The sequence below is a fragment of the Oncorhynchus clarkii genome, chromosome 19 (genome assembly GCF_045791955.1).
Source record: "Oncorhynchus clarkii lewisi isolate Uvic-CL-2024 chromosome 19, UVic_Ocla_1.0, whole genome shotgun sequence".
NCBI classification, from domain to species: Eukaryota; Metazoa; Chordata; class Actinopteri; order Salmoniformes; family Salmonidae; genus Oncorhynchus; species Oncorhynchus clarkii.
Genome location: NC_092165.1, coordinates 31,822,279 through 31,845,776, shown reverse-complemented (window position 1 = coordinate 31,845,776; position 23,498 = coordinate 31,822,279). Strand labels below are relative to the sequence as shown.

At 44.8% G+C, this 23,498-nt stretch overlaps 1 protein-coding gene across 3 annotated transcripts in view; it reads right to left on the bottom strand.

The window, feature by feature from the left end:
* LOC139375046 (bromodomain adjacent to zinc finger domain, 1A) overlaps window positions 1-23,498 on the bottom strand; it is a 51,110-nt gene that overhangs the window by 11,984 nt on the left and 15,628 nt on the right. For all 3 annotated transcript variants that reach the window (XM_071116423.1, XM_071116425.1, XM_071116426.1), the window contains 11 exons: window positions 23,021-23,159; window positions 22,694-22,840; window positions 22,409-22,504; window positions 21,558-21,782; window positions 21,067-21,435; window positions 18,915-19,499; window positions 18,065-18,237; window positions 12,962-13,107; window positions 10,303-10,469; window positions 9,751-9,825; window positions 7,579-7,826 (listed from right to left, as the gene is read on the bottom strand). In XM_071116423.1, coding sequence (XP_070972524.1) covers window positions 7,579-7,826; window positions 9,751-9,825; window positions 10,303-10,469; window positions 12,962-13,107; window positions 18,065-18,237; window positions 18,915-19,499; window positions 21,067-21,435; window positions 21,558-21,782; window positions 22,409-22,504; window positions 22,694-22,840; window positions 23,021-23,159 — 2,370 coding nt within the window. The remainder of the gene's footprint in view (window positions 1-7,578; window positions 7,827-9,750; window positions 9,826-10,302; window positions 10,470-12,961; window positions 13,108-18,064; window positions 18,238-18,914; window positions 19,500-21,066; window positions 21,436-21,557; window positions 21,783-22,408; window positions 22,505-22,693; window positions 22,841-23,020; window positions 23,160-23,498) is intronic.

Below are 23,498 nucleotides of genomic sequence, written 5' to 3'. Positions count from 1 at the left end.
CAAGAACAGAACTACATACATTTAAAAAGAAATGACAAAAAGGCACACAGCCTAAATATCAATACATACTGGTGGTGTAAAGGACCGTAGTTGAGCCGTGATCCGTACTTATCACCCCCCCACGGTCGCCATGCATGTGAACCGCAGATCAATTGTTTAACCATCATAGTGTGAAATACAGTTTTACTGCCACTGTTACTTTTTAAAGTAATAATTCCCTACATCTCGACGCAGAGTTGCAGTGAAAAGATAAAGACAAGACAGATGCTGTGTTTTACTCTGAAGCCTGAAGGTTGATTCGATAATTTTTTTAAAAACAGTTGTGTGTACTGTTCACGAGAACGGGGCATGTTGAATCCCAAAGAATCAATCCTGGATGCTCACATTGCAAAAAGCAAAGAAAAAAAAGAGCTGTGACAGCCATGGCTAGTGGGAGGAGCTGAAGAACGGGAAAAGCCTCCCGCTTCATTAAGTCTCATGTATGGGAGCATGTTGGCTTCCCTGTTAAATATGATGACAGAAGGGTGGTGGACAACACCATTACGGTGTGAAGGCATTGTGCCACAAGAAAGTCGTATGATCATGGAAATACATCGAGCATAGCCACACATTTAAAGTGTCATCACCCTGGTGTGTCAGTGACGGGAGTCAACTCAGCCAAGAGACAATAACTTGTCACTGCGGCATTTAAGCCCTTTGCTGACGAATCAGACTGGACTAAAGCCATCACCAAATCTATTGGGATGTTTATTGCTGCAGACATGAGGCCATACTCTGTTGTGAAAAACAAAGGGTTTAAAAATATGGTGAAAGTGCTTGAGCCATGCTACAAAATCCCCTCTCACTTCAGTATGAAGATCGTGCCAGATATTTATGAACAGGAAAATATCAAAATTGTCAATGAATTATCAAAGGCATCCTCTGTTGCCCTCACCACAGACTGATGGAACTCCAGGGCAACGGAAAGCTACTTGACTGTGACTGCTCACTACACCATAGAGGAGTGGACCTCCAGGGTAACAGAAAGCTACATGACTGTGACTGCTCACTACACCACAGAGGAGTGGACCTCCAGGGTAACAGAAAGCTACATGACTGTGACTGCTCACTACACCACAGAGGAGTGGACCTCCAGGGTAACAGAAAGCTACATGACTATGACTACACCACAGAGGAGTGGACCTCCAGGGTAACAGAAAGCTACATGACTGTGACTACTCACTACACCACAGAGGAGTGGACCTCCAGGGTAACAGAAAGCTACATGACTGTGACTGCTCACTACACCACAGAGGAGTGGACCTCCAGGGTAACAGAAAGCTACATGACTGTGACTACTCCACAGAGGAGTGGGAGATGCGAAGTCCGGTGCTACAGACACGCCTACTCTATGAGAGTGACAAATCTGGCGCAGGTACTGCTAGGAGCAGTAGCAGAGTGGAAGCTAGAGGCCCAATAGCAATAACCCAACCACCACAGATAATGCCAGAACCAAGTAAATGCAGTGATAGAGGCTGGGGCCACAGATAGCTTGCTTTGCACTTGTGATCAATTTAGCATCTCAAAGGGGAATCGCATGTAACCAGATGGACCGTGTGCTTCGGTTTCCTTTTTCCACCGAAGCACAGCCGCCACTCATGTGCTTAATACCAAGACAGAAATATTACAGCTACCGACCCACAAGCTCATACACCATGTCACAACAACATGGAACTCCAATTATGACATGTTGGAGAGCTATCTTGAGCAGCAGGCAGTTGAATACTCTGCACTGACAGACAAGACACTGAAAAAATTAAGACACCGTCACCTTGTCTGATGATGACGTGAAAAGTGACAGAGGTCGTCCTCCAGGTGCTCAAACGCCTCAACAGTTAAACCCGGCTGAGCACTGAAACTGCACCATCTGTAAATTGCAAGATGGCGCCAACAGAGATGGTCGCTTCGAGTTCTTAGGAAACTGTGCAGTATTTTGTTTTTTTAAATGTATTATTTCTTACATTGCTACCCCAGGAAATCTTAAGTCTTATTACATACAGCCCGGAAGAACTATTGGATATAAGAGTAACATTAACTTACCAACATTACGACCAGGAATACGACTTTCCCGAAGCGGATCCTCTGTTCGGACCAGCACCCAGAACAATGGAGCGGATCCCAGTAGGTGACCCAAAACCACAGCGCCGCAGACATGCACATCGCTCACCACTCCCGAGTATACTACTCGCCAATGTCCAGTCTCTTGACAACAAAGCAGACAAAATTCGAGCAAGGGTTGTCTTCCACAGAGACATCAGCGATTGTAACACTGTTTCATGGAAACATGAATCACTGGATACGTTAGTCGGTACAGCCACTCGGTTTCTTCACACATTGCACCAACAGAAACAAACATCTTTCTGGTAAGAAGGTGGGGGTGTATGCCTTATGATTAACGCATTGTGATGTGATCATAACAAAGGAACTCAAGTCCTATTGTTCACTTGAAATAGAATTCCATACAATCAAATGCCGGCCGCATTATCTACCAAGAGAATTTTCTCAGATTATAATCACAGCCGTGTATATCCCCCCCCAAGCAAACACCGACCGTCCTGAAAGAACTTTATTTGATTCTATGTAAACCATATATCCTGAGGCTGCATTTATTGTAGCTGGGGATTTTAACAAAGCTAATCTGAAAACAAGGCTCCCTAAATTTTATCAGCATATCGAATGCGCGACCTGGGCTGGCAGCATTCTGGATCATTGCTACTCTAACTTCTATGACACATAAGAAAAAAAAACTTGCCCTCCATTCGGCAAATCTGACCACGACTCCATTTTGTTGCTCCCAGCCTAGACAGAAAGTAAAACAGGACCTGCTCAGGTCAGTTCAACGCTTGTCCGACCAATCGGATTCCACACTTCAAGATTGCTTCGATCACGTGGACTGGGAAATGTTCCGGAAAGCATCAGACAACAATATTGATGTATACGCTGATTCGATGAGCGAGTTTATTAGCAAGTGCATCGGTGATGTTGTTCCCACGGTGACTATTATAACCTTTCCCAACCAGAAACCGTGGATTGATGGCAGCATTCGCGCAAAACTGAAAGCGCGAACCACTGATTTTAATCATGACAAGGTGACTGGAAACATGACCGAATACAAACAGTGTAGCTATTCCCTCTGCAAGGCAATCAAACAAGCTAAGCGTCAGTATAGGGACAAAGTAGAGTCGCAATTCAACGGCTCAGACATGAGACGTATGTGGCAGGGTCTACAGTCAATCACGGATTACACAAAGAAAACCAGCCCGTCGAGGACACCGACGTCTTGCAGACCTGAGCTTATAACTTCAAATTATTTTTCAAAAAGATGAGGATGTCTACATTGTTTGGGGAGAGGGTAGACCTCTTTGCAGTCACTATGCCCCCTGCCGTGGATAACACCCTCTCGCTAGGAACTGAAGTGCCAGACAAATTAAACTTCTTTGCTCGCTTTGAGGACAATACAGTGCCACCGACCAAAACCAGCGGGCTCTCCTCCTCTGTGGCCAATGTGAGTCAAACATTTAAACGTGTTAACCCTCGCAAGGCTGCCGGCCTATACAGAATCCCTAGCATGCGCAGACCAGCTGGCTGGTGTGTTTACGGACATATTCAATCAATCCCTATCCCAGTCTGCTGTTCCCACATGCTTCAGGAGGGCCACCATTGTTCCTGTTCCCAAAAAAGCTAAGGTAATTGTTACAGGAATTAAATTCCTGTTTTAATACCCAATTAAAATTAAACACTGCCAATTCATAAGAATTTGTAAGACTCTTATTTGTATAAAATGGACAGAGACCAGTTTTTAAAATCAACCAGCAGCGTTTATTCTCGAGAGTACTGCCCATGATCCTTTTTACCACAGGTTATAAACAAAAAAATGACGGAACAGTTAGAAAACGCTGACGTCTCTTCTTGACACTGGTACAAAGGCTTTATAGTTCAAGCCTTCCACATCGTCTATCCTAATTTAGATAATTTACGACCGAGCCAAGGTCTGCCTGTGTAGATAAGCCTTCTAGCCAGCCTGGCTATAAGTTCATTCATTTCTACCAAGGAACAGACAGTCATTGTTCTAATTCTTGATTATATTTACACACAATATATTCAGTACTAGGATTATAAAGAAAATTCATACATATACAGTAATATAATAGTATTCTGATTCGTCAGTCCTGATTGAAATGTATACATAGTCATTATTGATACAAATTCCCTTAACAGTAACGGAGCTAAACGACTATCATCCCGTAGCCCTCACTTCCGTCATCATGAACTGCTTTGAGACCCTAGTCAAGGATCATATCTTCTCCACCCTACCTGACACCCTAGACCCACCCCAATAGGTCCACAGACAGCGCAATCACACTGCCCTAACCCACCTGGACAAGAGGAATACCTATATAAGAATGCTGTTCATCGATTACAGCTCAGAATTTATCCACCATAGTACTATCCAAACTCGTCATTAAGCTCGAGACCCTGGGTCTCGACCCCGCCCTGTGCAACTGGGTCCTGGACTTCCTGACGGGCTGCCCCTAGGTGGTGAGGGTAGGAAACAAGATCTCCACCCCGCTGATCCTCAACACTCAGCCCCCTCCTGTACTCCCTGTTCCCCCACGACTGCGTGGCCATGCACACCTCCAACTCAATCATCAAGTTAGCAGACGACACTACAGTGGTAGGCTTGATTACCAACAACGACGAGACAGCCTACAGGGAGGGGGTGAGGGCCCTCGGAGTGTGGTGTCAGGAAAATAACCTCACACTCAACGTCAACAAAACGAGATGATCGTGGACTTCAGGAAACAGCAGAGGGAGCACCCCCCTATCCACATCGATGGGGCAGTAGTGGAGAGGGTAGTAAGTTAAGTTCCTCGGCGTACACATCACAGACAAACTGAAATGGTCCACCCACACAGACAGCGTGGTGAAGGCGCAACAGCGTCTCTTCAACCTCAGAAGGCTGAAGAAATGTGTCTCCGAATACAAACTTTTACAGATGCACAATCGAGAGTATCCAGGGGGCTGTATCACCGCCTGGTACGGCAACTGCTCCGCCCACAACCGTAAGGCTCTCCAGAGGGGAGTGAGGTCTGCACAACGCATCACCGGGGGAAAACTACCTGCCCTCCAGGACACCTACACCACCCGATGTCACAGGAAGGCCAAAAAGATCATCAAGGACAACAACCATACTGAGCCACTGCCTGTTCACCCCGCTATCATCCAGAAGGCGAGGTCAGTACAGGTGCATCAAAGATGGGACCGAAAGACTGAAAAACAGCTTCTATCTCAAGGCCATCAGACTGTTAAAAACAGCCTTCACTAACATTGAGTGGCTGCTGCCAACATACTGACTCAACTCTCTAGCCACTTAATATTAAAAATGGGATGTAATAAATGTATCACTAGTCACTTTAAACAATGCAACTTGATGTTTACATACCCTACATTACTCATCTCATATGTATATACTGTACTCTATACCATCTACTGCATCTTGCCTATGCCGCACGGCCACCGCTCATCTATATATTTATATGTACATTTTCTTATTCATTCCTTCACACTAGTGTGTGCAAGGTAGTTGTGAAATTGTTAGATATTACTGCACGGTCGGAACTAGAAGCACAAGCATTTCGCTACACTCAAATTAACATCTGCTAACCATGTGTAAGTGACCAATAAAATTTGATTTTGATCCTACCTCTGAAAACAAGGATTCTACAATTCATGGCCCCAAGTGAGGAAGACAGCACCATCACTTGAGATGTCAAGGCTGCCATTAGAGAGGACCTGAACCCCAGATAACCCCCTAATTTACAGGACTACCTTCATAGATCTACTGCACTGGATCCAAGGTTCCAAGTCCCTGTCTCACCTAGACCATGCCCTACACCGGCAGACATACAGTGAGCTCACCACTGAGATTGTGGCCACTGAAGAGGTAAGAACAAAAAAAAAGTGATTACTTAATAAATATACTGATGTCTAATGTTAGTCTATGCTATTGCTATTAGAATCATCAATTTTTTTATTTGGAATAATGGTATTGCCACAATTCTAGTTCTACAAAATATGAAAATAAATAAGTTAGTTAGCCTTCCAATGCATTAAGACAAGTTATGAAGAGTATTTCCCAAATAGGCTATTCTAATAAAGTGTTTAACATCCTAAAGTTGCAGCTTTCAAAATGGAACAATTGTGAAAGTCTGTCTCTATAGGCGATTCGCTAGCACAGCTTGATTTTGAATGACATTTCAGGCAACAAGTGAAATTAACTAAACAATATCGAAATGGAAAAATCTAATTAGAAAAATGACAACATTAAGTACACCTGAGCCAATCTTAAGAAAGAAATGTGTAGAGTAGGGCCCTTTCCATAGCTACCTATATATACCTACAATATATAGCCTAGGCTGAATAAGAGAGGAAGATGCAAACCATTGAATATTATCTAGTTCTGGGGACAGCAGAGTTGCATGCTCTGCAGCTGGCCCCTTCATAACTGTACAACCCATCACGCTACAGTCAGACACCAACCTCATTCATGCCACAGCTCCAACAGAGGAAAATGCTACAAAAAAAATTAAAGGATCCAAAATATATTTTGCCATGATTCCCCTCGTCCTTCCTGTAGCATGCTAGTTCACGCTAGCTGTCCATTTTTTTTTTTTTTTAAACAAAAAAAAAGCAGAACTGGTTGATACCATCATATCAAAATGTTTTATGGGTACCTAAGCACCATAGCACTAAGGTTGACGTCATCCAGGTCTTTGTGGGCTATACTCAGCCTTGTCTCAGGATGGTAAGTTGGTGGTTGAAGATATCCCTCTAGTGGTGTGGGGGCTGTGCTTTGGCAAAGTGGGTGGGGTTATATCCTTCCTGTTTGGCCCTGTCCGGGGGTGTCCTCGGAGTGGGCCACAGTGTCTCCTGACCCCTCCTGTCTCAGCCTCCAGTATTTATGCTGCAGTAGTTTATTTGTCGGGGGGCTAGGGTCAGTTTGTTATATCTGGAGTACTTCTCCTGTCCTATTCGGTGTCCTGTGTGAATCTAAGTGTGCGTTCTCTAATTCTCTCCTTCTCTCTTTCTCTCTCTCGGAGGACCTGAGCCCTAGGACCATGCCCCAGGACTACCTGACATGATGACTCCTTGCTGTCCCCAGTCCACCTGGCTGTGCTGCTGCTCCAGTTTCAACTGTTCTGCCTTATTATTATTCGACCATGCTGGTCATTTATGAACATTTGAACATCTTGGCCATGTTCTGTTATAATCTCCACCCGGCACAGCCAGAAGAGGACTGGCCACCCCACATAGCCTGGTTCCTCTCTAGGTTTCTTCCTAGATTTTGGCCTTTCTAGGGAGTTTTTCCTAGCCACCGTGCTTCTACACCTGCATTGCTTGCTGTTTGGGGTTTTAGGCTGGGTTTCTGTACAGCACTTTGAGATATCAGCTGATGTACGAAGGGCTATATAAATAAATTTGATTTGATTTGATCCAACCCTTTAGGCCATGTGTGAAGAAAATCATCATCCAGCCTACCTTGAGTTTGGGGCGGACACAGTGGATGTGGTGTCCTCTGTCGCAACTGTCACACAGCAGCATGTTTTCTGCATCTCCCTTCCTGCGACAGACCTTACAACGGGCGTTGAGCAGAGACTTGGCCCAGATGACACTGCGCTCCAGGGTGGAGAGGTGGAGGAAGACCTGAGACAGGCTGGAACAGCCCAGCAGAGACTCCCTCCAACGCTCCTGGACCGTCTTCACCACCCGACCACTGTCACTACCTCCTGAGGGGCAGAAACATACATTCAGACATATCATAGGATGGAGCAGTCCTCCATTCCTCGCCATCATCTACAACACAAGTCAACAGTCTTCACCACCCGACCACTGTCACTACCTCCTGAGGGGCAGAAACATACATTCAGACATATCATAGGATGGAGCAGTCCTCCATTCCTCGCCATCATCTACAACACAAGTCAACAGTCTTCACCACCCGACCACTGTCACTACCTCCTGAGGGGCAGAAACATACATTCAGACATATCATAGGATGGAGCAGTCCTCCATTCCTCGCCATCATCTACAACACAAGTCAACAGTCTTCACCACCCGACCACTGTCACTACCTCCTGAGGGGCAGAAACATACATTCAGACATATCAAAAGATGGAGCAGTCCTCCATTCCTCGCCATCATCTACAACACAAGTCAACAGTCTTCACCACCCGACCACTGGCAAAGCCACCTGAGGGGACGGGAGACAAACATAGTCAGAACAGCAGCATGCAATTATACACCAACCCACACTGAGTGTACAAAACATTAGGAACACCGGCTCTTTCCATGACAGACTGTCCAGGTGAAAGCTATGATCCCTTATTGATGTCACTTGTTAAATCCTCTTCAAACTCAGTGAAGATGACGGGGAGGAGACAGGTAAAAATAAGGATTTAAGCCTTTAGACAATTGACAAATGGGTTGTGTACGTGCTCCATTCAGAAGGTGAATAAGCAAGACAAACGGAGTATGGTAGTAGATGCCAGGCACACCGGTTTGAGTGCGTTAAGAACTACATCGCTGCTGGGTTTTCCCATTTCCAACAGTTTCCCTTGTGTATCAAGAATGGTACACCACCCACAGGAAGCATAAAATATATATATAGTCAGTTAAAAACAAATTCTTATTTACAATGATGGCCTATACCAGCCAAACCCGGACGACGCTCAGCCAATTTTGAGCCGCCCTATGGAATAACCAATCACGGCTGGTTGTGATCGAGCCTGGATTGGAGTCAACATAGGCCAGCATCCCTGTGGTACGCTTTCGCCACCTTGTAGAGTCCATGCCCTGACAAATTTAGGCTTTTCTGAGGGCAAAATGGGGTGCAACTCAATATTAGAAAGGTGTTCCTAATGTTTTGTACATATTTTATTGTTATCTTATTTCAGATTGGTATCATTAAGATACTTTTACAGTACCAGTCAAGTTGACATACTCATTCAAGGGTTTCTTCATTTTTACTATTTTCTACATTGTAGAATAATAGTGAAGACATCAAAACTGTGAAATAACACCTATGGAATCATACAGTAACCAAAAAACAAATATTTTATGTTTGAGATTCTGCAAAGTAGCCTTGATTGCAGCTTTGCACTCTTGGTATTCTCTCAATCAGCTTCACCTGTAATGCTTTCCCTACAGTCTTCATGTCTAAAAGTAATGATGGACTGTTGTTTCTCTTTGCTTATTTGAGCTGTTCTTGCCATAATATGGACTTGGTCTTTTAAACAAATAGGTCTCTCTTCTGTATACCACCCATACCTTGTCACAACGCAACTGATTGGCTCAAACGCATTAAAAGGTAAGAAACTCCACAAATTTACTTTTAACCAGGCACACCTGTTAAATGAAATGCATTCCAGGTGACTACCTCATGAAGCTAGTTGAGAGAATGCTAAGAGTATGCAACGCTGTCAAGGCAAAGGGTGGCAACTTTGAAGAATCTCAAATAAATATATTTTGATTTGTTTAACACTTTTTTTGGTTACCACGTGTTATTTCATAGTTTTGATATTTTGATATCATCACTATTACTCTACAATGTAGAAAATAGTAAAAATAAACCTTGGTACTGGGTGTGTATGTATGTGTGTATAGATATAATCCAGTGCTGATTTTGCCTTCCTTGCTTGCTATCAAACTTACCTTCACTGTTTTGATCCTCATCTTTCTTCTTGTCTCTCTTCTTTGCCTTCTGGTCCTTCTTAGAGTCTTCATCTCCTGTTGAGGGGACAACATAAGATGAGGCACTGGTTTGCCATGACCATCCACAAGATACATTTGAACATCAAACATATCATTAACAGCTCTAAACACTAAAATGTAATAAGCATGGACATTTTTAATGACCAGTTTAGTGTGTGAAACATACAGGTCTGAGCAGACATTAAATCACAGGTGGCACTTATTCCCTGCCAGTCTGGCAGTTATGGTCTGTTATGAGATGCTCTGATTAAAGGTCTCGGTGACCAAAAGCTTGACCTAAACAGCATTTTAATAGAGATTCTCAATTTACATTTTTTAATCCAGGAAATGCCTTAATCTGCAGCTCAAAGTTAATACAATGCACACTGTGCCCAAAATGGCACCCTATTCTCTATGGGCTCCGGTCAAAAGTAGTGCACTTTAAAGGGAATAGGATGCAATAAGGACAATACCGCTTCTCTACAGAAAGTTCTGTGAGTTTTGCTGGCCTACCCAGTGGAGCCTTGAGGAACTTCCTCTCGATGCCCTGTTGGATGTGGGCCAGGGCCTGAGCCAGGTAGTGGACTGTGTTGTTGACCAGCTGAGGGGTACTGGGGCTGGAGGCAGCAGTCATACTCTCCCCCTTTAGCTCCTGTATCCTGAACAATGACACCTGTAAACTGGAACATGGAGCAGACAGAGAGACTGTTCAACTGTGGGTGTCCTCTGGGTGTCAACAAAGATCTTCCTCTGGGTGTCAAAGATACAGTGGGGATGAAATAATGAGTAAAGAAAATACAGAAAGCTATGTGGAATTTGGAACTCTTATTGAACCAGCTGTTGCCATTTGAGGACATGAGCTTCTTTATTCAAACCATATGAAAAACAAGTTCAACATCACATTTTTACTTGTCTGGTACCTATGCCTTTTCTTAATTAACTCACTGTAACCATATTTCTATCTAGCTAACCTCTTGGTCTCTCCCTTCAGCTCCTGGAACCTGCCCAATGAAATATTCAACCTGCACATGCTTTTTTACTGATCCTATGCTTTCTCGTCTCTGGGAGTCAATAAAATATATACACTACATGAAGAAAAGTACGTGGACACCTGCTCGTCAAACATCTCATTCCAAAATCATGGGCATTAATATGGAGTTGGTCTCCCCCTTTGATGCTATAACAGCCTCCACTCTTCTGGGAAGGCTTTCCACTAGATGTCGGAACATTGGAAGCAAGTCCACGAAGCATTCAGTCACAAGAGATTAGTGAGGTCGGGCACTGATGTTGGGCGATTAGGCCTGGCTCGCAGTCTGCTTTCCAATTCATCCCAAAGGTGTTTGATGGGGTTGAGGTCAGGGCTTTGTGCAGGCCAGCAAGTTCTTCCACACCAATCTTGACAAACCATATCTCTATGGGCCTTGTGTTGTGCGTAGGGGAATTGTCATGCTGAAACAGGAAAGGTCCTTTCCTAAACTGTTGCCACAAAGTTGGAAGCACAGAAGTGTCTATAATGTCATTGCATGCTGTAGCGTTAAGATTTCCCTTCACGGGAACAAAGGAACCTAGCCCAAACCATGAAAAACAGCCCCGGGCAAGTATTCCTCCAAAGTCTACAGTTCGCACTACGCATTGGGGCAAGTAGCGTTCTCCTGGCATCCGCCAAACCCAGATTAGTCCATTTAACTGTCAGATTGTTAAGCGTGAGCCACAATAACAGCACTTACAGTTGACAGGGGAGGCTCCATGAGGGCAGAAATTTGACTTGTTGGAAAGATGGAATCCTATGATGGTGCCACGTTGAAAGTCGTTGAGCTCAGTAAGACCATTCTACTGCCAATGTTTGTCTATGGAGATTGCATGGCTGTGTGCTTGATTTTACACACCTTTCAGCAACAAGTGTGGCTAAAATTGCCGAATCCACTAACTTGAAGGGGTGTCCACATACTTTTTTTAATACAGTACATTTGGATAGAATTCAGACACCTAGACCTTTTCTACATTGTGTTACCTTACAACCTGTTAAATGTTTTTTTCCCTCAATCTACACAATACCACATAATGACAAAGCGAAAACCAGTTCAGACATTGTTAATTTATTGTGTGGTGCAGAGGTCTAAGGCACTACATCGGTGTCACAACAGCCTGGTGTTCGATCCCAAGCTGTGTCACAAACGGCCATGACCAGGAGTCCCAAAGGGCGGCGCACGATTGGCACAGCACCGTCTGGGTTAGGGGAGGGTTTGGCCAGGGGGGCTTTACTTCGCTCATTGTGCTCTAGTGACTCATTGTGATGGGCCGGGAGCCTGCAGGCTGAATTCAGTCGTCAGTTGAACTGTGTTTGGTGCAGCTGGATTTCGGGATAAGCGAGCGGGTGTTAAGAAGCACGGCGGGTCATGTTTCGGGGGACGTATGTCTCAACCGTTGCCTCTCTTGAGCCCGTTGGTGAGTTGCGACAAGATTGTAATCACGAAATTTGGAAGAAAAAGGGGGATAAAAAATATAAATATCTAATTTACGTAAGTATTCAGACCCTTCACTATCAGACTCGAAATTGCGCTCCAGTGCATCCTGATCTAACATCTCTGGAGACCTTAAAATAGCTGTGCAGCGACGCTCCCCATCCAACCTGACAGAGCTTGAGAGGATCTGCAGATAAGAATGGGAGAACCCCCTCCCCCCTCCAACATAGGTGTGACAAGCTTGTAGCGTCATACCCAAGAAGACTCGAGGCTGTAATTGCTGCCCAAGGTGCATAAACAAAGTACTGAGTAAAGGGTCTGAATACTAATGCAAATGTGATATTTCAGTGCATTTATAAATTGCAAAAAATGTCTAAAAATCTTTTTTTGCTTTGCCATTATTGGGTATTGTGTGTAGATTGATGGAAAAAAACAAATAATTACTTTTAGAATAAGGCTGTAATGTAAAAAACTAAAAAGTCAAGGGGTCTGAATACTTTCCGAATGTACTGTATAGTGTACTTTGCAGATAAAATATATAGTATGAAAAAACATCTAACTCATTTAAGGATATATTAGCTGTCTTTTTATCAGACATAAGGACAACTCATCAATATAACCATTAATTATATCTAGTTAACCTCTTGGTGCACAATTTGAGACAGTAGTACATAATTCAGACCATAATGTGGTGGATGTACAGCATTTACCCGTCTTTTTTCACGTTAAAATTGATGTCCATTTTCTCCACGTCACCGTTCTCTCCTTTCCCAAAACCATTCTCCTTCAACTCTGGGCTCAGTAGTTCATAGTGGCCTTCCTCCAGTGCTTTCCTCCACTCACTCCTCTCCATCACCTACAATACATGACCAACCAGAGATGTCATCAAATAGTCACCAATGTTTTCATTTCCTGAAAATTACATGTTCATTTTCCAAGTTTGGGAGGAAAATTGGAAAGCATTCCGATTCAATTCATAACTCTGCCTACCACTGTATATAAGTCCCTCATAACAGCTCATTCATTTTGTCGTCAAATACCGTGTAAATACCTAATCATTACTAACAATGAAGAACTGATTTTTTTGCTGCATCTCATATCAAATTTGGTGTAGACCTTACCTTGAAATGCTTAATTACAAGCCCTTAACCAACAATGCAGTCCAATAAAGTAAAAAATTATAAAAAAGTAACAATAACGAGGCTATATACAGGAGGTACCGGTACAGAGTCAATGTGCATGGGGTACGGGTTAGTCGAGGTCATTTGTACATGTAGGTAGGGGTAAAGTGACTATGCATAGTTAATAAACAGCGAGTAGCAGCAGTGTAAAACAAGGGGTGGGGGGGGGGTGTCAATGTAAATGGTGGCCATTTCATTAATTGTTCAGCAGTCTCCTGGCTTGGGGGTAGAAGCTGTTAAGAAGCCTTTTGGACCTAGACTTTGCGCTTCGGTATCGCTTACCATGCAGTAGCAGAGAGAACTATGACTTGGGTGACTGGACAAATTTTCTGGCCTTCCTCTGACACCACCTAGTATATAGGTCCTGGATGGCAGGAAGCTTGGCCCCAGTGATGTAATGGGCCGTACGCCCTACCATGTGTCGCGCCTTTTTGTCAGATGCCGAGCAGTTGCCATACCAGGCGGTGAAGCAACTGGTCAGGATGGTCTCGATGGTGCAGCGGTATTACTTTGTGAAATAAAGCAATTAATCAGAGAAAGAACTATTGACCAACCAGAGCCAGTGTACCATAAAAATGCCCCTTTGCACCATGGTACACATACAGATTATACACAGGGGGTTTTACAGTTCATTAAGAGGATAGGAAGAGGGCTCTCTGGCAAGAACAAAGATGGAAGGGCTCTACTTTATGACCAATAACAACGGGTGTGACGGGGGAAATGTACAGGAATTTCTGCTCACCCGACTTGGAATACAGGGTCATCAAATTTCGTCCTTTTTACCTCCCGATAGTAATCTCAGTGATTATCGCCACAGCTGTGTATATCCAGCCCCAAGCAGACACCAAAAATATATAAAAATATCTTCATTGGACCCTGAACAAGCTGGAGACCACATACCCGGGAGGCAGCATTCATTGTTATGGGGGACTTCAACAAAAGTATAAACGCAACATACACCAATTACAAAAGTTCCACTTCATATAAGGATATCAGTCAATTTAAATAAATTCTTTCGAATTTATTCTATGGATTTCACATGACTGGGAAAAAAGATATGCATCTGTTGGTCACAGATACCTTAAAACAAAATCGGCCTCAGGATCTCGTCATAGTATTTCTGTGCATTCAAATTACCATCGATAAAATGCAATTTTGTTGTTTGTCTGTAGCTTATGCATGCCCCTACCATTACCCCACCACCGCCATGGGGCACGCTCTTCACAACGTTGACATCAGCAAACAGCTCACCCACACAACACCATACATGTGGTCTGCAGTTGTGAGGTCAGTTGGACATACTATCGAATTCTCTCAAGCGATGTTGAGGAGGCTTATGGTAAATAAAATAGAAATAATTCATATGCAATTCTCTGGCAACAGCTCTGGTAGACATTCCGGCAGGCTCCCTCAAAACTTGAGACATCTGTGGCATTGTGTTAAGTGACAAATTGCACATTTTATAGTGGCCTTTTATTGTCCCCAGCACAAGGTGCTTCCTTCCTGTTTGGCCCTGTCCGGGGGTGTCCTCGGATGGGGCCACAGTGTCTCCTGACCCCTCCTGTCTCAGCCTCCAGTATTTATGCTGCAGTAGTTTGTGTCGGGGGGCTAGGGTCAGTTTGTTATATCTGGAGTACTTCTCCTGTCCTATTCGGTGTCCTGTGTGAATTTAAGTGTGCTCTCTTTCTCTCTTTCTCGGAGGACCTGAGCCCTAGGACCATGCCCCAGGACTACCTGACATGATGACTCCTTGCTGTCCCCAGTCCACCTGGCCGTGCTGCTGCTCCAGTTTCAACTGTTCTGCCTTATTATTATTGGACCATGCTGGTCATTTATGAACATTTGAACATCTTGGCCATGTTCTGTTATAATCTCCACCCGGCACAGCCAGAAGAGGACTGGCCACCCCACATAGCCTGGTTCCTCTCTAGGTTTCTTCCTAGGTTTTGGCCTTTCTAAGGAGTTTTTCCTAGCCACCGTGCTTCTACACCTGCATTGCTTGCTGTTTGGGGTTTTAGGCTGGGTTAATGTACAGCACTTTGAGATATCAGCTGATGTACGAAGGGCTATATAAAATACATTTGATTTGAAGGTGCACCTGTGTAATGATCATGCTGTTTCATCAGCTTCTTGATATACCACACCAGTCAGGTGGATGGATTATCTTGGCAAAGTTGAAATGCTCACTAACAGGGATGTAAACAAATTTGTGCACAAAATTTGAGAGAAATAATCTTTGTGTGTGTATGCAACATTTCTGAGATCTTTTATTTCAGCTCATGAAACATGGGACCAACACTTCACGTTTATACACAAAAGTATGTGGTCACCCCTTCAAATTACTGGATTTGGTTATTTCAGCCACACCCGTTGCTTACAGGTGTAGAGAATAGAGCACAGCCATGCAATCTCTATAGACAAACATTGGCAGTAGAATGGCCTTACTGAAGAGGTCAGTAACTTTGAACGTAGAAGTACTGTTATTGTGAAGTGGAAACACCTAGGAGCAACAACGGCTCAGCCGCAAAGTGGTAGGCCACACAAGCTCAGAACGGAAACGCCAAGTTCTGAAATGCATAAAAATGGTCTGTCATCTGTTGCAACACTCACTACCAAGTTCCAAACTGCCTGAAAGCAACGTCAGTACAAGAACTGTTCATTGGGAGCTTCATGAAACGGGTTTCCATGGCAGAGCAGCCGCACACAAGCCTAATATCACCATGCGCAATGCCAAGCGTCGGCTGTAGTGGTGTAAAGCTTGCCTCAATTAGACTCTGGAGCAGTAGAAACGGGTTCTCTGGAGTGATGAATCACGCTTCACCGTCTGGCAGTCCGACAGACAAATATGGGTTTGGAGGATGCCAGGAGAACACTACCTGCCCAAATACATAGTGCCAACTGTAAAGTTTGGTGGAAGAGGAATAATGGTCTGGGGCTGTTTTTCATGGTTTGGGCTGGGCCCCTTAGTTCCAGTGAAGGGAAATCTTAACGCTACAGCATACAATGACATTTTATACAACTCTGTGCTTCCAATTTTGTGGCAACAGTTTGGAAAAGGCCCTTTCCTGTTTCAGCAAGACAATGCACCTGTGCACAAAGCGAGGTCCATACGGAAATTGTTTGTCGAGATCGGTGTGGAAGAACTTGACTGGCCCGCACAGAGCTCTGACCTCAACCCCATCGAACATCTTTGGGATGAATTGGAACACCGACTGCGAGCCAGGCCTAATTGCCAAACATCAGTGCCCAACCTCAGTAATGCTCTTGTGGCTGAATGGAAGCAAGTCCATTACATAATTTTGCTCCATACCAAGTAAAAACAAAGACTCAAGAGGGAAGTTCTGGTGGTCAGGTCTGCACAGTGCTGGTCTGACCAACCAGAATCCATTATCCATGGATGTTTTGATCACATGGAATATGTTCCAGGTCACCTATGGGGAGAACATCAATAAATATGCAGACTCAGTCACCAGACTCGTAAAAAAATGCATTGATGTATATGTGGCAGGGCCTTTTTTGATCACGGATTACAAAAAGAAAGCCAGTCAAGTTGCGGATACCAAAGCCGCCCATACCACACGAGCTAAACACCTTTTTCCTCACGCTTCACGACTGAGCTGCAGAGGAGAGTCCCCTGAGGACTACATGCTTGTTAAACATCGCAAGGCTGCGAGCCCTAACGACATCCCTAACCGCACCCTCAGAGCACATGCAGACCAGCTACCTGTTGTGTTTTCCGACATTTACAATCTCTCAAACTCAGGCCGTTATCCGCACCTGCTTCAAGATGTCCACCATCATCCCTATGCCCAAGAAAAGGAAAGCAACTGAACTATTACCGACCCGTAGCCATCACCTCCGTCATCATGTAGTGCTTCGAGAGGCTAGTCAGACTACATCACCTCCTCAACACACTCGACCCTCTCCAAATCACCTATCGCCCTGACATTCCATAGACATACTACAGGCAGGAGGTGTGCACTGACGGTGTGGTGACCGGTAAACAACCTCTCCCACAATGTCAGCAAAACAAAAAAAGGAGTGAATTTTGGTCTTCAGGAGTAACCAGGCTGGGCACGCCCCCATCTTCATCAACGGGCGTCAAACCACATGGCCACTGGTGAAAGCACGACAGCGACACTAACCTCAAGAGGCTGAAGAAATTTGGTCTGTCCCCAAGAAAACCTCAGTGTTCTACAGGAGAGACATCGAGACCATACTGTCCAGCTGCATCACAGCCTGGTACGGCAACTACACCGCCGCTGACCACAGGGTACTACAGAAGGTGGTATGCTCAGACGAACGTACCATTGGGAGCACACTGCCTGCCTTCCAGAACACCTACAAAACCAGGTGTCACAGGAAGGCCAAGAAGATCAGGGACCTCAGCCACCCGAGCCATAGCCTGTTCTCCCCGCTTCCATCACTCAGACACAGCAGTAAAGGCGCATCATGGCTAAAAGGAACAGATTGACCAATAGCTTCTACCCCCAGACCATCAGCCTGCTGAATAGCCACTACAAGTTAGGTACCTGCCCCCCACCCCCATGACATTGTCACCCCCTCAGACATCTACCCTGCCCCCACCCCATTGGACATTTATCATGCCGAATAGCCGCCACTACTGCTAACCTTGATTTGACCCAGTGTACCCTGGTAGATGCGGTCCTCTATATCTAGCAGCAGGTCTCTCAGCCTGTTGCCCATGAACTTCTCAGCAGGAGCCGCTGTGCCTTCTAGTAGAGCAGGGGCAGCCTTGGACCTGGCCGAGACCACTTTGCTACCAGCAGCCTCTGCTTTAATATCTGCAAACAAAAAAAACATACAGGCAAAACAGTGAATATACCAAACATACAGTAGGAACACTTGAATTGAAAACCATCACTCACTCATTCAGTCAATCAATCATTCAGTGATTCTCTGCTGAAGTGCAGTGAAACAAACCAGTGGACCAGAGTCCACATGGAGTCAGTGACAACTGGGCTGTGTTTACACAGGCAGCCCAATTCTGATATTTTTCCAACTACAGCCTTGTTCACATTGGCAGTTTGAAGTGACTCAAATCCCAATTTTTTGCATATCCGATTCAAAACGGGTTCTTTTTTTCATTCAGTCTGAACAGCCAAAAAGGACATGGAATCTGATATTTCAAGCTACATTTGTAGTGGTTTAAAAATCAGATATAAATCAGATTCCTGGAAACCCGACTGGCCTTGCTAGCTACTCTGTTGACAATTTGAGAAGAACATGTGGTAGCTAACTAGCTTACTAATTGCCAGAAAGCTAAACAGCTACCTAGATAGCTACTTGATCTTTCCCAGATCTGATTGGCCAAAGGAAACATTAGGGGGGGAAAATATCAGAATTGGGCTGCCTGTGTAAACGCAGCCTGTTGATGTTAGAAAGAGATTGGCCATTTGGATCAAGTTGCTATAGTCAGAGGCCTCTCCTCTACAGACTGGTGGACTGTAGTAGTCAGTACCTGTGCGGTGGTAGCGATCAGCTGCTGCAGCGGTACCGAGGAGCTGCGCAATACGTTCTTTCTCCTGCACCAGGGCCTCCTTCAAGCTGCTCTCCCTGTGGCCCCGTGGGTTCAGGGCCTCAATCAGCATTTCCACCTCCTGGGGACTGCTGTAGAAGGCCCACCGGTTAGGACGGTTCACTGGGGGAGCAGAGCTGCTCTGGACAAGGGCTGGGAGGACAGGTTTAGAGACAGGGCCTGGGGTACAGCCTGTCTGGGAGAGGTCCTCTGGTTCTCTGGCCTTGTTCGGAGACACCTCCATCCCCTCAGCCTTGGCTGGCTCCTGGGTTGGTTCCTGGGGTTCCAACATGTCCTCTGTCAGGCCGAAGTAGTCGTCCTCCACGAAGAGGGCTGGTGTGGAGGGGAAGAGCCAGTAGCGGCGGTAGAGGCGGTCGCGCCCCAGGGGGAGGATATAGGTGCAGGCTGCAGCCTTCTGAATCTTCTCCTGGAGCTCCTTCTCCCTCTGCTGCTGCTGAGCAAGCTCCTCTTGGCTCACCTCTTTAGGCTCGTCTTTAGGCTGCCTCTCCTTGGGATTGCATTCTTTCTCTATGGGTGAAATCAAATGTCGATGTTAGAATGGCAATAATGAGACTAACCAGAGTGGAAAATAGTTAACAGCATATAGACCTGGACCACAGAACTGTTGAACATTCCAGTTCCAAAACATTTGCATTAATTTTACTGTTCACCACAACAATTGATCGAGTCACACTACATGAAAGCCTTCTAGGATTGGAATGGCCGATTAATTAGGGCCGATTTCAGGTTCATAACAATGGTAAAATCTGTATTTATGGGGTCCGATTTGCCGATTTGTAAATGTTTTTTTTTTTACACCTTTATTTAATCTTTATTTAACTAGGCAAGTCAGTTAAGAACACATTATTATTTTCAATGACGGCCTAGGAACGTTGGGTTAACTGCCTCGTTCAGGGGCAGAAAGACAGATTTTCACCTTGTCAGCTCGGGGGATCCAATCTTGCAGCCTTACAGTTGACTAGTCCAACGCAATAACGACCTGCCTCTCTCTCGTTGCACTCCACAAGGAGACTGCATGTTACGCAAATGCAGTAAGCCAAGGTAAGTTGCTAGCTAGCATTAAACTTATCTTATAAAAAACAATCAATCATCACTAGTTAACTACACATGGTTGATGATATTACAAGATATTATCTAGCGTGTCCTGCGTTGCATATAATCTGACTGAGCATACAAGCATACAAGTATCTAAGTATCTGAATGAGCGGTGGTAGGCAGAAGCAGGCGCGTAAACATTCATTCAAACAGCACTTTCGTGCGTTTTGCCAGCAGCTCTTCGTTGTACGTCAAGCATTGCGCTGTTTATGACTTCAAACCTATCAACTCTCGAGATGAGGCTGGTGTGACCGAAAATGGCTGGCTAGTTAGCGCATGCTAATAGCGTTTCAAACGTCACTCGCTCTGAGCCTTGGGGTGGTTGTTTCCCTTGCTCTGCATGGGTAACACTGCTTCGATGTGGTGGCTGTGGTCGTTGTGTTACTGGTTCGAGCCCAGGGAGGAACGAGGAGAGGGGAGAGGGACAGACGCTATACTGTTACACTGGCAATATTAAAGTGCCTATAAGAACATCCAATAGTCAAAGGTTAATTAAATACAAATGGTATAGAGGGAAATAGTCCTATAATAACTACAACCTAAAACTTCTTACCTGGGAATATTGAACACTCATGTTAAAAGGAACCACCAGCTTTCATATGTTCTCATGTTCTGAGCAAGGTACTGAAACGTTAGCTTTCTTACATAGCACATATTGCACTTTTACGTTTTTCTCCAACTTTGTTTTTGCATTATTTAAACCAAATTGAACATGTTTCATTATCTACTTGAGGCTAAATTGATTTTATTGATGTATTATATTAAGTTAAAATAAGTGTTAATTCAGTATTGTTGTAATTGTCATTATTACAAATACATTACATTTTTTTCTTTTTTAAATAAATTGGCCGATTAGTCGGTATCGGCTTTTTTTTTCTTTTCCTCCAATAAATCGGTACCGGCGTTAAAATCATCGGTCGACCTCTAATTGCTAGTAGTATGTACATCTAGGCTAAGAGGACTGAAAGCTATTACTTACGCTTCTTAGTCTTGCTGTTGGTTGTCTGCTCCTCTTCATCCTCGGTTTTCTCTTCCCCATGGCTCTCAGTGCTGGTGTTCATCTCTTCCGTCTTCATGTAGCCATTTCTTCCTTCGTCTTCCATCAGCTTCTCATGTTTGTCTTTCAGCTCTTTCAGTTTCATCTCCTGTTCTTTCAACTTCTCCTCCTTCCTCTTGCGGACTCTGAAGGCAGCCTCCTCCCTCTCTCTGCGGTGCTGCTCAGCCTTCAGTTCCCTGAGCTCCTGCTTGGCCTGTCTCTGCTCGTCAGCGCTGTCCTCTATGAAGTCCCTGGTAGACACCAGAGTCAGCAGCTTACCACACAACGCATGGAGGATCTTCAGCTTCTCACCTGGGACAGAACATCACAGATCCATTAAACTCATGCTACACTCAAGGCGTTAACCCTGTACGATCACTCCAGTGTTACCCCAAGTCATGTGGCTTCAATCGGTGTGTCTCTCTCAGTCTCACCTGGCAGCAGGTCATAGACAGCAGTGCAGGAAAGCCTCTTGATCAGAGCCGGGTTGGCCAGTCTCAGCTCAACACAGGGGTCGTCTGTAGAGCCGAAGCCTCCCTGTTTCTGGTAGCGGAACTTGGAGTTTGCGGAGTTACAGTCGGCCCCCGATGCCAGGATGTGCAGCCTCAGGATCTCTGACAGAGTACAGCTGTCCAGGTCCAACTGCTTCAGACTGCAGCCTACAGACACCGACAGAGTCATGTACTGTATAGTTATTGTTTATACTACTTTATAAGGTTAAAGACTGCATCCTATGGAGACCCAAGTCATATGCAGTAGAGCAGGGGCTCCCAAACTTTATCACTCGGCTCCCCCTCACAGCATTGGGGAACATCCTGCGCGCGCCATGTCTATTTCTATGGGCACAAACACGGTTCATAACAAACTGTTCACACCCCTCTTGTTGGTGGAGAGAATCTTGCATGTTTCAAGCTTATTTTCATGCAATACATTTGCAATGTCTAATGTGTATTCACGTGATATTTCAGAATTAAAAATTACATTATCTATGGGCTAAAAAAAATCTAAAACAAAGGCTGACATGGGCTAGTTGATCTGGACATTTCTGGCAAGTTATAAATAGCTCTAAGACAAGAGGAACTGATACACTACCCAATTGAGAAATTGCACTTTCTGCATTCTACTATTACAACTTCCAAGAGTAAGTTTAAAGCCAGACAGTTATCGTTGTCCCCTCCCAGTTTGGGAGCCACTGCAGTAGTCAGGCTCTCAGTACAAAATAAAAAAAATGCTCAAATAGTTATATGAACATTGACTATATTAAAGACTGTTGTCCTTCTCTCACCTTGGTGCAGCTGAGGCCAGGCAGCAGCCAGAGAAGCCACAGCACTGATGGCTGACTGGGTGGGGTCCGCATCATCATCCAGGGCCTCACTCAGATCTGCCAACAAGGAAGACGATTTCCCTCAATGAAAACTAAGATTTCACCCTGATGCTAAAAGTCAGTCAATCCTACATCCTGGATGAAATGTCACCATTGATAACATCCAAAGTCTATTTGGTGAACAATCACAATGGGCTTACTAGTTGATAATAAACAAGCGTTGTCGAGGTCCGTTTCTATCCCTACCTTTGGCGTCCGCCTCAGCCACCTGGTCGCGGGCCACCTCCTCCTGCTCCTCAGCCAGGGCCTGGAATATGGCCGACAGGAAGAAGAAGAGCAGCTCACACAGCGGCCCCTCAGGGTCCGACCCTACTAGGGCCTCCTCCAGCACCTCTGGAACACAGAGACAAGAGCCCCACAGTCAGAAAACTCTTCACACACAACCAGACGGTCACTGTACCAGTGTACTTTCACACAAGCATTGACAAACTATACTCAAAAAGCAAACATGGGTGATAAAACTAAAAGGTGCAGGACCGGTGACTAAAAATAGGTTTTGCCAGTGTTTCTCACCGAGTGTGATGCCTTCTGGAAACTCATCCTTCAAGTCAAAGAGCTCTCCAAAAGCTTTGAGGAATTCCAGTACCATGAGGGCGTCTCCAAATAGCTCTGCATGCAGACGGGTCTTCACTGGGACCGGGGCTGGGAGATTCTGGACATGAAGCCATAAAGGAGAGTGAGTCAGAAGCCTAAATATTCTTTACTTAACTAGTAATTCATTGAGAACAAGTCATTTGACAATAATGGTTATACCATTCAGTCAATCCCACATACCAATTTAGAGAACATTTAGGACAATGTTTCCCAAACTTGATTGTGTCCCAACCCCCTAATAACTAGCATGGTCCCAGACAATGTTCCCACTAAGCAGTGTGCGTATCTCCCCAGGACTGCCATGCAGAATAAATATCAGCCCGCGCAGAAAAGCACGAGATTGATAGTGTTAACTAACAGGGGAAACTCAGTCTCTTTACTGTGGGAATTGTGATCA